The sequence below is a fragment of the Heliangelus exortis genome, chromosome 2 (assembly GCF_036169615.1).
Source record: "Heliangelus exortis chromosome 2, bHelExo1.hap1, whole genome shotgun sequence".
Taxonomy (NCBI): Eukaryota; Metazoa; Chordata; class Aves; order Apodiformes; family Trochilidae; genus Heliangelus; species Heliangelus exortis.
In genome coordinates this window covers 86,030,898-86,047,662 of record NC_092423.1, presented here as the reverse complement: position 1 = coordinate 86,047,662, position 16,765 = coordinate 86,030,898, and the positions used below count along the sequence as shown (strand labels likewise).

The 16,765-nt window shown below is 38.2% G+C and overlaps 1 protein-coding gene across 2 annotated transcripts in view; it reads left to right on the top strand.

Annotated features, from left to right (window-relative positions):
• The window catches only part of MOCOS (molybdenum cofactor sulfurase), a 219,108-nt gene that overhangs the window by 10,491 nt on the left and 191,852 nt on the right, over positions 1–16,765 (top strand). For both annotated transcript variants that reach the window (XM_071736830.1, XM_071736829.1), the window contains exon 2: positions 14,541–14,630. In XM_071736830.1, the coding sequence (XP_071592931.1) occupies positions 14,541–14,630 (90 nt within the window). The remainder of the gene's footprint in view (positions 1–14,540; positions 14,631–16,765) is intronic.

The window sequence follows — 16,765 nt, the reverse complement described above, 5'->3', positions numbered from 1 at the left end:
TAGTGCCTTTCTTGTGTCCCTTGCTCAGCAGAAACTGGAGAAAGGAAACCCATATTTTGCTTCTGTAGAGAAAAATAAGAATAACAAAAGTCTCTGTACACTGTGAAATAACTGATCTCATGATGTTCACTTTATCACTTTATCTTTACTTTCTGTGGAGACAAAGTACCAGATACCTAGTGTTTATACAAAATATTGAGGAATGCTTGCTATCTATCTAGAAACAAACTTCCTCAAAGCAATTCTCTCATATGAAACCTGTCTCATGTTTTGTGCAGCAAACTGGCTGGGTTTGTTCTTGGTTAACTTCTGGGGACCCATTAATTATATTATGATGATGACTACATGGCATAATGGGGATCATTCCCATTCTGAAGAAATTAGCAGAGTAGTTTTTAGAAATAAATAAATCTGGAATGAAATATGTAGAACCAACTGTTGTAGGCACTGGGTTAGATGAATTCTTTGAGTTATCATAGACTCAGAATATTTTTACCAAGATTTTTTTCTCCTTAATCACTTGAATTTTGGATACTCTAGTTTGAAAGGTGGTGGGGCAGATTGAAACATCAGACTGAACCAAGTTTATCATGGACATAATCTCACAGTTCATTTAAAACTGGGTACTTCTTGAGTTAAATGTAACTAAGGACACAAATGAGGGGACACTGACATACTAATTTTAAATTTTAAGTTTTTATTTTAGACAACTTGATTTTGTGCTTCCTTTGCTTAGAGTTCGTTAAGTTTCACTTATGTTTTCCAGATCCCTGACTCATACCTTGGGCTTTTTGTGTTACATTGGAAACCTTTACTAATTGTTTTAGAAGGTGGTGTTGGTATGGTTAGATGTTTCATTTTTACATTTCCTGGGTGATCCTTTTGCTTGTTTTTTTCTTTTTTGTTTTTGCAGTTTTTCTGGGAAAAAAACAAATCAGGAATTACAAATTAACTTCATCTTAATAAAAAATAATTGTCTTTAAAAGGCAAGTGATAAGAAGGAAATGCACTACTGTTGCCTTACACATACTTGCTTTGGAAGAATATGGTAATATTATGCCTGCAAGCACAAATTCAGCAAAAAGTAGAAATTGTCAGGATATAATAAGAGCTTGCTACAGAAACTCGATAGCATTCTGTCATGCTTCTGCTTATAGTTTTAGACTAACAGGTCTGAGGAAATATTTGAAAATTAACTGCGAGGAAATTATCTCTGAAATATTAGCAAATTACCATTACTTTTCCATTTATGATAATTCTGTTTGTTATTAATTTGATCATTCGTTGTCATCAATAAAGTTCACCTCACTTAAAATTCCTCTCCATACTTGCTTCATTTTGCAGAATCAATTCCTGAATTTCTCATCTTGCATAATTCTACTTGCCAGCTGACATCCTTTGCCCATGTAAGGAACAGGTGTGTTCAGCAATCTGTGATTTGCACAGCATCAGTAGAAGAGGTCCTTAAAGAAGGACCAGGCTTTAGCATGGGTAGGGAATTCCAGCAACTCCAGCACGTCAGTGTGGTTATGTTAGTTATGGAGATTCCAGATACAAAATTGGTGCTCAGGATCCAATCCTGCGGTCAGTTCTGGAGGCAGAGTGCACTATGTGAAGTTTTTATCTAGGCAGCATTTTTGAGTGTCTTGTGTCATTAACTGCATAAGAAATTTTGTATTAATGTTGTTTCTGGTCTTGTAATTTATTCAAGTTCAGCAAGACTATACAATTTTTTGTGGGAAGACCTTTTCTTTAAATGCATAATGTTTTCTCAGTTGCCTTGTGGCAAAATTAAGTCACTGGAGTGGTGGCACAGTTGTGATTTTAGGGTCAGAGTTCAGACATTAGGGAAACAGGGGAATATTTGTTTTTCCTTGCATAATCTTTTATTCATTCTCAAAGCTAGTCTAGTGTTAATGAGACCATTTATGTTTAGCTCTTTGAATAATTTATGGTGAAATTATAATTGTCTTTCATTTCTAATGCCATAAGTATGGAAAGAAGCTCTTTAATTGAGAGGAATGGTACCATGATTTAGTGAATTGCAACACAGTATTCTTTAGGTGTATGGTTATAAAATTGGGATAAAGTTGTAACTGCTGTATTGCTACATCTGTAAAAACCCAAACCAAACCAAAACAAACAAACCAAAACAGACAATAGAGCATCCTAAAAAACAAAGTAAAGTTGCAAAGGAGAAGGGTAGTTGACTGAATGTACTTGCATTAAGCTCAAGACCATTAGAACTCCATTCTCTCTACTGGTTTTCTCCAGGGAATCCAAGTTTATTTGAGTTGGAAGTATGCTTCCCTTCAAAGGTATCTATCAGTAAATATGGTGAACACAGGTATTTTAGATACCTTTGTTTTATTTTGTCTTATCTGGGCAGTAAAGGGACCGCTTGAGAGTTCTTTAACAAAGAAAACCCTGACAAAAAAAGCCCAACTTCCTATGTCACCAGAAGTTGTTGTTGGTTTTGTTGAGTGTTGCAGCTGTTCTGTAGATGTTAACTTTGATGAAATGAGAGTGAAAGCAGAGGTGATGACTTCTGGGTTATCACTTAGCCACAAATATCAAAAGGTGCAGTTAGAGAAAAGGTATAGAAGAGAATTTGAAAAAGACCAGTAAGGGAAGAGAGTCTCCAGATTCACATCTGCTTTTCCTTATGGTCTGGTAGAAGAAACAACATTGAAAATGTGAATTATCCTCCTAAGGGAATATTTTTATATGTATATTCATATACCCATCTCAGTACTGCATATAAAGGCATATCTGCACATTTGTAAATGGAAGGGTATAGTATATGCTCTTGGAGGAAATAATCAGCTACAATACACTAGTAATACCTTGAACACTCTTCTGGAACAGTTCTTTGTTTAATGTAATTGACTCTAGTAAGATGATTTACGTGATTTTGAGATTCTGTTCCTGTTGCCTATGTTATTATACCTCTTCCACCCCTTTTGTTCATAGATTATTAAACATGTTGCACTTTCTGACGTGATACCTGGACTTCCAGAGAGTGCATATCTTCACCCTAGAGGCTGAAGATACCTTGTAGATTCCATATGCAGAGATAGCCGTATGAGCAGCCCAGACTATCTTACTCAAGAAAGGAAAATTTCACTTTTTTTAAAGGTCATTTAAGCTTCAGTGCAGATCATAACCCAGTGCTTTAACTTGTCATGGACCCAAAAGGGTAATCAGGGCAGCATGTTTACAAAGTGCTGATTATAGTGTATTCGTTAATACTTTAACTCATATGTAGCTCAGCAGAGCCTTATAATTGGTTCAAAGGTTCTGAATCAGATCTGGATGAATGCTCTCATGTTTGAATGGAGCTTGCTTCTTTTCCACAGAGGTGAGGTCTCTGTGACCTGAAGGCAATGTTCTGCTCTGGTTCTTCATTGTCATAGAGCTGGAAACACAAACAGACTTTGCTTGGCTTCCTCTTGACTCACTGGACTTTGGAAAACACTTTTTTTTTTTTTTTTTTTCTTTTTCCCATTGCAGCCTGGCATACCTCAGAGAACCTGTCCTCTGAAATGTCTGTACTCAATGCAAAGTAGTTGTGAGAGTCTGACCTCACTGATTTGCAATTGTCTCAAAAGAACAATTTTAAAGTGAATAGCCCTGGCTTTGGTGGAGGGCCTGGCCTGGCCAGAGCTGAGCAGGGGGTGACACCTCACAAAGAGATAAGAACTACTGGGTGCAGATTACTCCCCTTTTCTGAGGGCCAGCCTGCAATGCTGGGACGTCCCTCCAGGCACAATGAAGCCACCTTGATTGTACTTGCTAAGCACCTGGCTAAGGGAGCTGGAACAGAGTGGGCAGTGGCACCTGGAAGGAGATAAGAACTGATGAGTGGGTGTGGGACTGTACCCTACTGTGGCAGCTCCCTCCCTGCAGGCAGCCTGTCTGCAATGGCTCTGATGCCAATGGACCTGGCTTCTGTGGCAGCTGACTGACAGCTGCCTATTTGGAACAAAAAGAACTCAGGGGTATGTATATATGGCTGTCCATGCTGTGGCTGTGTCGTCCTCTCTTGACCCACCGCCATCTCGCATCGGGCCCTGTCCACGATCAGCGCCATCTTGAAGAAACTCGCTGGACAGCTGGGCCCCTGCTGGTGACCCCTTGTCTCTCTCTCTCTTTCTCTCTCTCTCATTCTTTCTTGCCACTTTCTTGCCACTTCTTTCTCTCTCTCTCCCTCTATCTTCTTTTCCTCTCTCCCTCTTTTGCCTGGCTCTATATTTTTGCCTGTGTCAATTGTCAAAGTCTGCTTGCACCCGACCCTTCTACGGTTGGACTTTGTTTTGCGGATCCAAAACAAAAATAAATTTTAATGTTACCTCAGAGCGTAACATTAGTATTTTGGGATGAGCCACAAACTTCTTTTAAAAAGCTCCATGGAAGTATCCAACAGTGGATTTTACTGTCCAAAATTAGATTTTAAAGTAATGACCAAACCTCCAAAAGCTGTGTAACATGGTAACAAGTCCCTTGGAAAGAGAGTCATAAGCTATGTGCTCAACAGCTGTGTGTCAGCAGCTCAAGTAATTTTTAGTTTTCCTTTAGTAAACTGTAGCAGGCCGGACTTCAATGAAGTTTAAAAAAAATCAAGTATCTGGAAGCTGCCTGCTGGTTTTCCTATTAAGAGCAGGCCCATGCTAGGTAGGATTTCTCTTGCATATTGCTGCATTGGGGCCTGGTCATTAGGAAGCTGGTATTTTGGTATTTTGTTACTTTTGTCAGAACTAGGTAAAAAATTTCTGCAGTTGTCACAGTATTTCCAAAATGAAAACTGCAGTTTACCATAACATTTTTTGATGAATGTGCTTTTTCATTCCTAGCGCATTACTGGAAAGGGTGATTGAATACTTTGAATCTATGCTTGAGAAGATCCCTAACAAATGGAAAATAAGGTGTAGATGATTATTTAGGCCAAAAATAAGACATTATTAGCACAACATTTATGCTAATGTTTAATTACTTTCCTATTGAATAGCTGACATAAACATCTTCATATCTCTTAAGTATTTTTCTTTTTTGAGTGGGAAAAATCATATTTTCAAAGTAAGTGATGCTTTTTGTACTGTAGCTTTAAACTGATGGTGAGATATTAGGAAATTACAATCAGTTATGAAAAAATTTACAAATGATAATTTAAAAAACCCACAGAACTCAAAATAAATTTATTTACTCGGTTGTATTGACATCTTTATATCTAGTGCAGCTTGTGAACTTCAGTAAAGGTAAAGCAATTGAGCTTAATCTTGTCATTTAGGTTAGTCTGTTTGTAGTTGAGAAAGTTTCACTTGAGGTTGCAGCTTTGATCATACTATTATATAGTAAACATAAAACTGTCTTGCTGTGTGGGAAGTCTGTACCAAAAGTTTTTATGATGAAAGAATGTTTAGATTAACCCAATAAATATGCACTTGAAAAGCTTTTATATAGTTTTTCATGCACACTTCCGATCTCCCTAATAAAATATTAGTATTTCCGTGTCTTATTAAAATGAAGTTCCCATCATACATTATATTAAATCTTAAGTAGTTATTCAGAGGTGATACTGAAACTTTTATTTTCACTATGGAAAGCACATTGAAAAATTGTTTCTGTCTCCTGTTTGTGATTTCAGTTTACATTGGTTACTGCATACTGGTGAAAAAAATAACACAGGAGATATATCTTGGTCGAGCATTCTACATGGACTTTTCCAGCATTAAACTTCTCCCTGGTTTAATAACACTGGGGGGGTTTTCTGATTACTAGAACAATTAGGAATGTCAACCAAGTAAGGTGTAACAGTCAGGAGTATAAGCCATGAGAGATAGATGTATTGGTCTGAGGAGGTATTTTTCAGTCAAGTTAGGGAAAATTACTCTATCTTTTCAAAATTCTGAGATCTTCTTTTGGAATGTGTGTTCTGCTAACCTGCCCCACGGAGCTGGATTAATTTGTCAGACTTATCATGCATCAGAAATAAAAGAAGATAGCATTTTTAGTCTGATCAGGTGGAGAGGCACTACTGGCTTGTCAGAGGAGGAATACCTCTTGTAGCTGAGTGAGTGAAGATGGGTATTAACACAAAATGATGCTGACGTGGGAGATATGAGAATACACTGACCATGAAAAAAGCATAGTTTCGAGGCGAAGATGCAGTTTCTTATTAGGAAGATGTGATTCTGAAGCACCATTCTGGTTTGAGCAGACTAACAACCTACCTATTTTTCAGGTGGAATTAGCTTGACTGATGAGTGTAGTTACCTGTTGTAACGGGATGATTCAGTGTGGGCCAGGAGAGTCTTCTCAGACCTCTCATCTTCACAATCTTCACATAGAATCATAGAATCATAGCATTGGCTGGGTTGGAAGGGACCTCAGAGATCATCGAGTCCAACCCTTGATCCACTCCCGCTGCAGTTACCAGACCATGGCACTGAGTGCCACATCCAGTCTCTTTTTAAATATCTCCAGGGATGGAGAATTCACCACTTCCCTGGGCAGCCCATTCCAATGCTTGATCACCCTCTCTGTAAAGAAATTCTTTCTAATATCCAACCTAAACCTCCCCCGGCACAACTTGAGACCGTGCCCTCTTGTCTTGCTGAGAGTTGCCTGGGAAAAGAGACCAACCCCCACCTGGCTACCCCCTCCTTTCAGGGAGTTGTAGAGAGTGATGAGGTCTCCCCTGAGCCTCCTCTTCTCCAGGCTGAACAGCCCCAGCTCCCTCAGCCTCTCCTCATAGGATCTGTGCTCGAGTCCCTTCACCAGCCTGGTTGCCCTCCCTTTGGACCTGCTCCAGGACCTCGATATCCTTCCTGAACTGAGGGGCCCAGAACTGGACACAGTACTCGAGGTGTGGCCTCACCAGGGCTGAGTACAGGGGCAGAATCACTTCCTTGGACCTGCTGGCCATGTTGTTCCTGGTACAGGCCAGGATGCCATTGGCCTTCTTGGCTACCTGGGCACACTGCTGGCTCATGTTCAGCTTCCTGTCAATCCAGAAGTCCATTCACTTCACAGTCTTTGAGTTTATGTACAATTCTACTTGCTAATATGTTTTTTTAGTTTTACATGTGTCTGAAAGACAGTCCAAATATAGGCTGCGAGAGAAATTAAATTTCTTTTATGCTTATATCTCTGAAATCTGTATTCACTTTTACTGGCAATGAACTGTTTACTGGATGGTATAAATAAGTCAAGGGCTTTAATTGTCTGTGGGGAACCTTGTGTGGAGAACTTGCATTGGAGAATAACTTAACTACTGTTAAAAAGCATCCTCTTCCCTTTTGCCAGAAAAAGCCATCCAGAGGGAGGTTTTTTGCCACTGTGTTTGGCAAAGAAGGCATTACAGGCCATCTTGCCACTGAAAAGAAATGTCAGCTGGGAAGTATTTCTATAGGGTCACAACAGTTGTGATTGACAACCATTTTTTTGCTGTCTGTAATTCGCTCTTTAATTCATGTGCCAGTTCTCATGTGGGTGGTTAGTTGCATGTTCAATCCAAGGCTTGAGCTCCCAGAAGCTCATAATGATATCATTATTTCTGTATAAAGTAATAAGCTTCAAGAGAAAAGGGAGAAGAAAAGGGTTACTTTTTGTTTTACTATTATTTTGAGTTTTGATTTCTCCTAGTGTTTTTGGAAACCCATAAAGTATTTTAAAAGACTTTCTCTATGGCACTGCACATTTAATTTGATATATTTTGCAGAGAATACTCAGAGTTACTAATTTGTCTTAGATCTTATCCATAATTATATGGATATGAATCCATATAATTTAGGTCACATAGAGCAAGAAATAGAATTGTTTAAGAAGTCAGTTTCAAACATTATCTTGTCCCTTTGTCAATATGTGGCTGTTGCATGAAAAGAATGGGAAGCAGAACAGGAGAATGCTACTAGAATGTTTAGCTAATGATTGCTACTATAAATGATTATTAATAAGATTCCTTAAAAATTGCTTTTCACCATTGTCTTTTCATCCCCTGTGAAAATTGTGAATGCCTCTTTCCTACACATAAGTGAATGTTTCTCTGAAAATTTCAGCGAAATCAACAAAAGCATTTTTTTAGTAATAGAAAAACAGACACTATGTTGTCTTTGTGTCAATTGCATCAAAGAGGAGGAAAAATAGAGAGACTGAAAGATCGAAGTATCCCACAGAATCACAAAACACTTTGGGTTGGAAGATACCTTAAAGATCATGTAATTCCAACCCCTCTGTCATGGACAGGGACACCAAGGTCAAAGAAGTACAACAAAAGAAACCGTAGGTACCTCTTTCTCTGTAGGCCAAAGACATAGAATGTTTTGGGGTTGGAAAAGACCTTGAAGACCATCCAGTTCCAACCTCCCTGCCATGGACCAGGACACCTCCCACCAGACCAGGCTGCTCAAAGCCCCATCCAGCCTGGCCTTGAACACTTCCAGGGAGGGGACATCCACAGCTTCCCTGGACAACCTGTGCCAGTCTTGCCACCCTCACAGTGAAGAATTTCTTCCTAATGTCTAATCTATGTGTGTTTTCTTCCAGTTTAAAGCCACTACCTTTTGTCACAGAATCATCACTTTCTTAAAAGAACTGTTAGATCACCAAGTCCAGCTGGTCCTATCATTGTATGCCCTGACAAAAAATTCCTTCCCAGCTTTGTTGTAGGACCTCTTCCAGTACTGAAAGGTTGCTGTAAGGTCTCTCTGAGTCTTCTCTGTCTCTGTTTGGCAAGTGTGAATGTTATTTTTTGTTTTGGTGGGCTATATTTATTAGAAGGCTTTTTTAAATATTAATTACTTTTCATTTATATGTCATTCAAAGATGCTGATATGGTAAGCTACAATGTTATTAGCTGTAGCTGAGGTACCCCAGATTTGTGCCCACGAGTATTGCTTCTGTTGGTCTGGAACTCAACCTGTTAAAAGTGCCTGTAGAAATAACATTACTGACTGCAGGCAATGTTTAATCATGCTTCAGTGAGCAAAAAGTGAGCACAAAATAAAGATGTATCTTACAAGTAGGCCAAATAGATGAAGGTGAGTGCTGACTGATCTCTTTACCACAGTTTCATTTAGCACGGGAGCTGACAAAGTATGAAATCCGATGGCACGTAATTTTGTTTTTTCTTTCTGTAGCTATGAAAGATACATTTTGTTGTGTTGGACGTGGCTTCTTAATGAATGTTGAATCATTGCTTTCTCTTGTTCTCAAGTAGACTTCAATACCAGCAAGCTTCAAGTAGGGGCTAATGTACATATAAGAGTGCCCCAGCATTCTGGAATAACCCATGGCACTAAATAGATTTTGTGGAATTGGTATGGCCCCTGCTGAGGAGTACAGCAAGCAAAGAGGGTGCATGAGATTTACTGTAAACTTTCAGTATTCTGTCTGCTTTGCTGTAGGTAATAATGTGATGACAGCAAATAGTGGAAGCCAATAGCACGTGGAAAAGAATTACAGGAATTTATTGTGGATAAAAGTAATTGCACATTTCACGCTTCGCTTTTTGTAATCAGTCGATCAAGCCAAAACTAAAATACATGGATTAAACACGTTTCCCACTGAACTCAGTAACTTGTTAGCAGCCCTTAGAATATTGATACCATTATCCAAGTTGCTTGCAGTCTAGTGTGGATCAGCATTTGGCAGTTTTGTTGAGCTGTGATTACTCAAATTGATGAAGTCAGTGGACAGGGAGTGTGAAGCAGAACGTGCACTGTGGCTGTGGGCTGACTGCTGCATTACTTCGCCCAGCCTGTAGCAATTAAGTCAGATCATGCTGAGGAACAGCATCTCCTTTAACTGCATCATAACTATTCAGGCTTGAGGCACCTATGGCCTTGTCCATCAAGCACTATCCTTTTGTGGTCTTTTGAAATGCTCCTGGGCCCTACCAAGGGAAACAAAGCATAACCTTGTCTGGCAGAGCAAGAGTGTTTAGGTGAGAGGCAGAGTTGTTACTCAGAAAACATACTCCAGTCTTGATAGCTTTTGTCTAAATCAATGCCAAACAGGAACTGAGGGTACAGATAACAATATTCAGTAAATGTTAAATCCAGAAAATATCCAGCCAAAGCAAATCTCAGAGCCGTAGTAGTAGGATCTTTTCTTGTTGTTGTTGTTTGATTGTTTTGTTCTGGTTTTAATGTACTTCATTAGTAGTTTTGCAGAACCACCATCTTTATGTGTCTATACAGTGTGTGGGCATATCATGCCCTGTATCTTTATAGATATCAGGCATTTTTATAAAGGTTATATGTATTACATAGTTGAAGCTACTTTTGATGCTTAATTTAGGAGCATCCATGGGGGGAGATAAATTCTTCTATAGTTAAAGGAAAGAGGGTGTTGCCTCTGAAGGGCATCTGACTTAGATGACTAAAATAACTTGAGGTACCTGATGTGATACTACCTGCTAAAATCTGACTGTGTCTACATGATATCCCACTTGTCTGTAATCTCTGTATAGTCTTCTTCTCCCTGTTTTGTCACTTGGTTGTGCCAGTTTTATCTTAGTTTTGTTTTGGTGCTTGAAAATCTCTTATATTTATCTTTTGACAGATAATGCTTTTTTTTGCCTACAGCTGCTTTTCATATAATCTATTTCATACTGGTTTTGTTAATATCACTGCACTTAAAATATATACTGGCTCCCCGGGGCATTGGCTGTATCTACTTTCCAAGTAATATTGTGTATATAATCCCACTGAATTGCAATTATATCCAACAATCAAAATTCATGACTCTCTACAGTTGCTGCCTTGTAACTACACATTTCATTCTCCATTATGAAACTTTTGGCAATGTAGCTGGGAGCCTGTAATCAGCTGGAGTGCAGGAATTTTAAAGTGCCAGGACTGTGAGATATAATCCATGAATCCACAGTGCAGGTTGGCTTGTTTTGGTGACTGTGGTAGAATCACAGGACGGCAAGATGTTAAGGAGGTGGACATGGAGCAGCCACACACAATGTAGGTATATAGGGTTTTTTTGGAAGTGATACTCAATGTTCAGAAATGTGTATCACCAAGAACCATTTCAGGGGTTAAAAAAGCAGATTACATAATACCAAAAGGGTAAGAATTTAGCCAGACAGGAGCTGGATGATCAGGCATGGGTGAAACAGGACAAAGTTTACTGCCTATTTGCCACTAGGCCATTGTAGGGAGTGTCTCCATTATAAAAAAGTTTTCAAACCAAAATTATTCTCTGATTCTGTAGTTTCCCTGTGCTCCTACCCTGCTAGACCATCCTCTGGATGGTAGGCATATAAATATCTTAATAATTACTGAAGATTTAATAAAGATGTAACTACCTTGTTCTGTTCTTAGTTCATCAAATTATGTTCTTAATTTTCTTTTATAACTTAGTATCACTTAATAATTTTATAAATCAGGTGTTGTCACCTTTTAGAAAAGTGTGCTTTTTTCAGAACCAGCTCTTTTAGCTCCAAAGGATTTGGATAGTATGTTTTTGCCTTATCTGTTTTTCAAGCAGTCAGACTATATACAATTGAATGTTCTCAACCTGGTCTTAAACTCTAGTGTTGAAATGCTTGAAATAAATTAAATTATCTTCATCTTTTTTCACTTAAAAAAATGATCCCCAAGTGTTTCTATGGCTGTATGTGTATGTACATCCCCAAAGTTTTACAAACAACCAAGGCAGGCATGCAGAGGTGGCCAATGCTTCATTAAGAGGTGAATTGTAGCACAGAAGGAGAACAGAGATTTGCACTGGGACTTTATTCAGCAGGACAGACTGGCCTGAATTTGTTCCCAAAGAGTTCTCTATGTAAAATTAATCTGAAAGAATATTAGCATATGAATATTACAGCTTATGAGCTGATACTCTTGCTGAATAACTTTCCATAAGTAATGCTGACACACTGAATGGTTTTCGAAATTCCTTTAAAAAAACCTACTTCTGAAATGTGATTTGTATCAAATGGTTGGTATATTATTAGATCAGTGAAGTCAGTTACATATTCCAAACATAATAGTATGTAAATTAAACTAAAAGTTAATTTTACATTTTCCCTGAGCAACAAAACCATGTCCTCATAGATACTGCATTTTAATTTTCTTTTGGTTGATCATATGATATTTTCTTTCCCCTGTAACTTCCTATAAACAGTATTATTTCATTGTGCAGCATTATATACTAAATCCCACAGTGAGACAGAGGGAACTGTATTATTCTGTATATACTGACAGAACTCTTTGGTTAATGTGCATTCAATAAATTTAAAACATCAAATGTTATTAAGCCAGGAGAAAAGCACAATGAAAGTTATAAATATTCTTTTCTTTGCCATTGTTATGCATGTGCCAAATTGTTTCTCTTTCCTCTAGAAATATAGTTTTATTGAAATAAGAGATAAAGGAAAAAGCTACAGCACAAAAGTGCAGTTGCAATAAAGATACTTGTTTACACACAATCTCAAATGATGAGAGAGCCTATTTTGGGGGGGGGCTGTGGAGAGAGTATTAAGTACTGTTCTCTGTTTCATCATTAAAGATATAGCAAAAGTTTAACAATTATTAGATTTCCTTTCCTCAGCCAAATGTCCTCCCACATTTTTGAAGTAATATACTCAGAGGAGGAATATAACAAATGACTGGCTGCAGTTTTTTTAACTTCTCTTTCACAGAACTGCAATATTGTCCTTCGTAATGAGCTGCCTAATGAATTAAATTTAAAAAAAACAGTTAGGGGCCCTTTACCTAGAGATCTTTTGGTCCACGTTGCCTCAGAGGAGCATCGGTCAGGATGGAAAGTGCCTATCCACTCACTGGTGGATGGTTTGTGTTCAAGGAGCCTCAGCTGGCTGCCTGGTTTTTGCTCGTGCTATACAGTTGGCACCATCACTTTGATGCTGTCAACCTCCTTATGTCTGCAAGGATCCCAAACCAGCCGGGTTACCCTATAGCCCTGTCTGCAACCATCAAGCTGGACCCTGCTGTTGAATGCCCTGGCTGTTGCTCCTCTCTTCAGCTCCACCTCAGAGCAGAGGGTTTGGTGCCAAGGGGTGGGCCACATGCCAGGCTTTGCTCTCAGGGCAGCCACCATCATCGTATGGACTGCTGGAGGGAAAGATGCTGTCCCCTTGCTGGTGTCCCCTTGCTGGCTGAGGCCATGCTGCTATGCCATGCAGGGGCTTGGCTGTCTGCCTCCCTGACTCAGTGTGCCCCTTGCCCTCCAAACCCCCTAAATTCTGGGGGGGAACCTCTCAGCTGTAACCTCCCCTATCAGAAACTGGGCTGGATGTTGTGCTTGTATGTGCAGCTTCATACCACTTGGGAGAAACTTCCTATGGTTTAAAACATAAATTGTGAAAACCTGAAATCTGTACATCTAATAAATCAATCCAGGTTTTATCTACACTCTGCCTCTCAAAACAATTGACTTCAAGCCATCATTGCAGTTCTACTTTTGCTAGACACTGTAAGTGGGGAACTCTTAAGGCAGGGGAGGGCTTTCCTCATTTGAAAATAAGAGTAAGGATGGGTGTTTGGATTGGTTTTATCATTAGCACTGCCTCACATCTTTACCCACTGAATCACTGCTACAGCAACATAATATATAATTATATATATTCCTAAGTGTCAAGGCTTCTCATTTAAAGCTTAACTCAGCTTTAAATCCCTGTGGAAAGGAAAGGCTTTTAAAATACTTAATAAATTCTAATCTTAATCATATTCATCATTATGAAAATTTGAAATAGGTTGAAGTGCTTAAGGTAAGTGAAATGAAAAAACTAATAAAGGGCATGAAACACACTAGAGAAATGGAAAAATAATTGCTAAAGATTAAGAAATCTGAAACGGCCAAACATGAAAAAGCCTTCCTTTCCAATAAGCTTTTATTTGAAAGTTTTGCAGTAGCTTAATAATATAAAAGGAGAGTTTAAAAATGCATTAAATGTTAAGTTCAGCAGAGTGGCAAGAAATATTTAAATACCTTAAAACTTAAGCTTTGGGCTTCAGGCATGATTGAGGCCTTGACAGTTCTTGAGAATGTTGCTTCAAGAAGGGAGAAATACTGCTGTTGTTGCTGTTAATAATAATATTTATAATAGTGTTGATAGTTTTCATAATACATAGTGTCTAGGAGTAACAAAGTACTGTGACTGAAGACACCAGCTTGCTCGGAGTGGTACAGGTAAAGCAGAAAGATTTTTCCAAAGAATATGTAACCTAAACCTGGAAGTAAGGGCATTTTAAAATATTTTAATTTTTAATTAAAAATTATACAGATGCAATAAAAATATTTGGTTTCTTATGTATCTTTTTTTTTTTTTTTTTTCCTAATAGTGAATTAAAGATCCCTTGCTCTGAATTATGGTTGACTATAGGAACATATTTGAGAAGCATTTTTTGAGAGTTGTAGAGACCTCTAGGTCAGGCAGAGAAATTTCATATACCAGGAAATTTAGGGAAATCGACTTTTTGTGTGGTGCACTTCACAATGTACACTGTGGAAGAACATGGAATTAATTACATAAATCACATCTCTCAATTTTATTTTTATTTTAGGGATTACTTACCTTGACCATGCTGGTTCAGCACTTTTCCCAGAGAGTCTGCTTAAAGCTTTTACTGATGACCTAAGAAACAATGTTTATGGTAAGTGAAAACCACCATTCTCAAGTTTCTATCTAATTAGAAAAAAACAGTGCCTCCTGCATTTTTGGAAGGATACTTCTGCAGGTTTTTAACATTGCTATTGAATAGCTGGAAACCTGTGGTTTTACAAACAAGTCATTGTCCCTTTGTGTTACCCTTTGCTTTGTTCTGTGGTGGCCAAGGACCTGTCTGTGTCAGTGAAGAAGAAAAATCAAAGGCAGCATGACTCTGTTGCCAAGGGGTTAGGGCACTGTGCCCTAACAGATACAATTGAAACAAATACGACATAGCTCTGAGCACTGTTTGTTCAGGGTTTTGTTTTGGTTTTTTTTCTTTTTCTATTTTTTTTTCCTTTTTTTTTTTCTGTCACACAAAATGCAAAGCCAATCTCTTATGCAAGGACCAGAGTACAGAACCACGCCTCTCCTCGATAAGAGTCATCACAATGAATTTGTACTGTGGCTCAGTATAGCATTTTATTTCTAAGAGATCTTAACTCAAAAGTTCCAAGTGACTTTAAGCAGCAAAGCTATTAGATTTAGTTGCACGCTCAGAAAAATGTTGTGCATCACTAAAGCAATTTTTTAATAACAGTATGAGTAAAAATATCTACAGAACTATGCAATGTCATCTTTTTCAGCTGTGGACATGGGCACTTCAGTACCACCTACAAGTGGTACTACCTTTCATCTCTTTTAAGCATTATTATGCAGCTGAGAACCACACAGTGAATGTGCTATATTATACAAAGGCAACAGCTTCCCTGTTTAGGAAATATAGTTACTGTGTGAGACCATATACATTAGAGTGGTTCATGCTCAACCAGAAAAAAAAATATATACTGTACAGTATTATCTATATGTTCTGTGAGTAGTCCCACTGAAATAATCAAAACTTCTTATCGTGGTTTCCATCTGTGGGCTGTGTGTCCCTCTTGCTAGTTTTGTGTCTTTCTTGTGCTCCCTGATAAACAGACCACAGGGATTCCTCACTTGGGATCTAAGTACCACTGTGTTCACTCGAGCACTGACACACTTGTGCATATCACCTGGGCAAGACACTTGAGAATGCTGCTTAGTTTTCTATTTCAATGTGCCACTGTCCGTGTAACTTCCCTCTTTCTTGTTTCCTGAACATTAGCAAGGCCAGGATACAGGGCATGTATTTAAGTTCCACCATGAAATAGATGTTTTTCTTGATATGAGCAGGTGTGTTTTTCTCTTATAACAAGGCCCACTGACTTGATTACATGCAAAATCTCCCACTCAGGTGCATGCCAGTTATATTAAAATTAATGTTCTGTCACTGCAGCCATTGTAAAGTGGAATGTATGCACTCTGATCTTAGTTCTTTCAAACAACATTGAACTCAAGCCTTACAATAAGTACCATCTGTGGTGGAAAAAAAATTAAATTTGTGAATCAATTGAGTGCTTGTGAATGGAAATAGTGGTGCTGCCAGTTGAAGCAGATTTGCATAGTACCTATAGTGCTATGGAAGAACAAATTGTATCTTTTTTAATACTGCTTTCAAATAAAATGATGACAGGAACTCAAATATAGTAAAATCTTTTTTTCAGTTACATCTCTGCTACTTAAGGGCTGTAACTGTTGCATAAAAAGAGTTCATTTACAGACACAAGTGTGAGTGAAAAGAGAGTTTGCCTTGCAGGGTTTTTTATTTTCTTGGTGATATCCACAGGCCTGAAGAGCTGCAGTTTAGCTGTTGCATGTGTAAATGAAGGAAAGGAATGTAAGTAACAGAGATACTAACTTCTAAATTGAGAATATTTGAATTGGAAATTACATTAAAAGTCTAGGTATTGGATTTTGCAGTTGAGCTCTAAATTTATTATTCAGTTTAACACCTTCACTCAGTAACTTCCAGAAGGGAGATTTTGAAATTTTAAAGAGGGAGTACCTAATATTGCAGCCTACTGTAAAAACTGTAATAATATAGCAAGTCTTTTTCTTTGTTCTTTCCAAACCATTTAGACATGTTCTTTATGCATTTACTAATAGGAAAATGTACTGTGCCTATGTGGATATTGCTATAATTTTTTTTGCTCAAAAAAGATGAATTCATGCCCTTATGTGCTGTCTTAATTGTTAATACATGCCTGTGCAGAGCTGTGC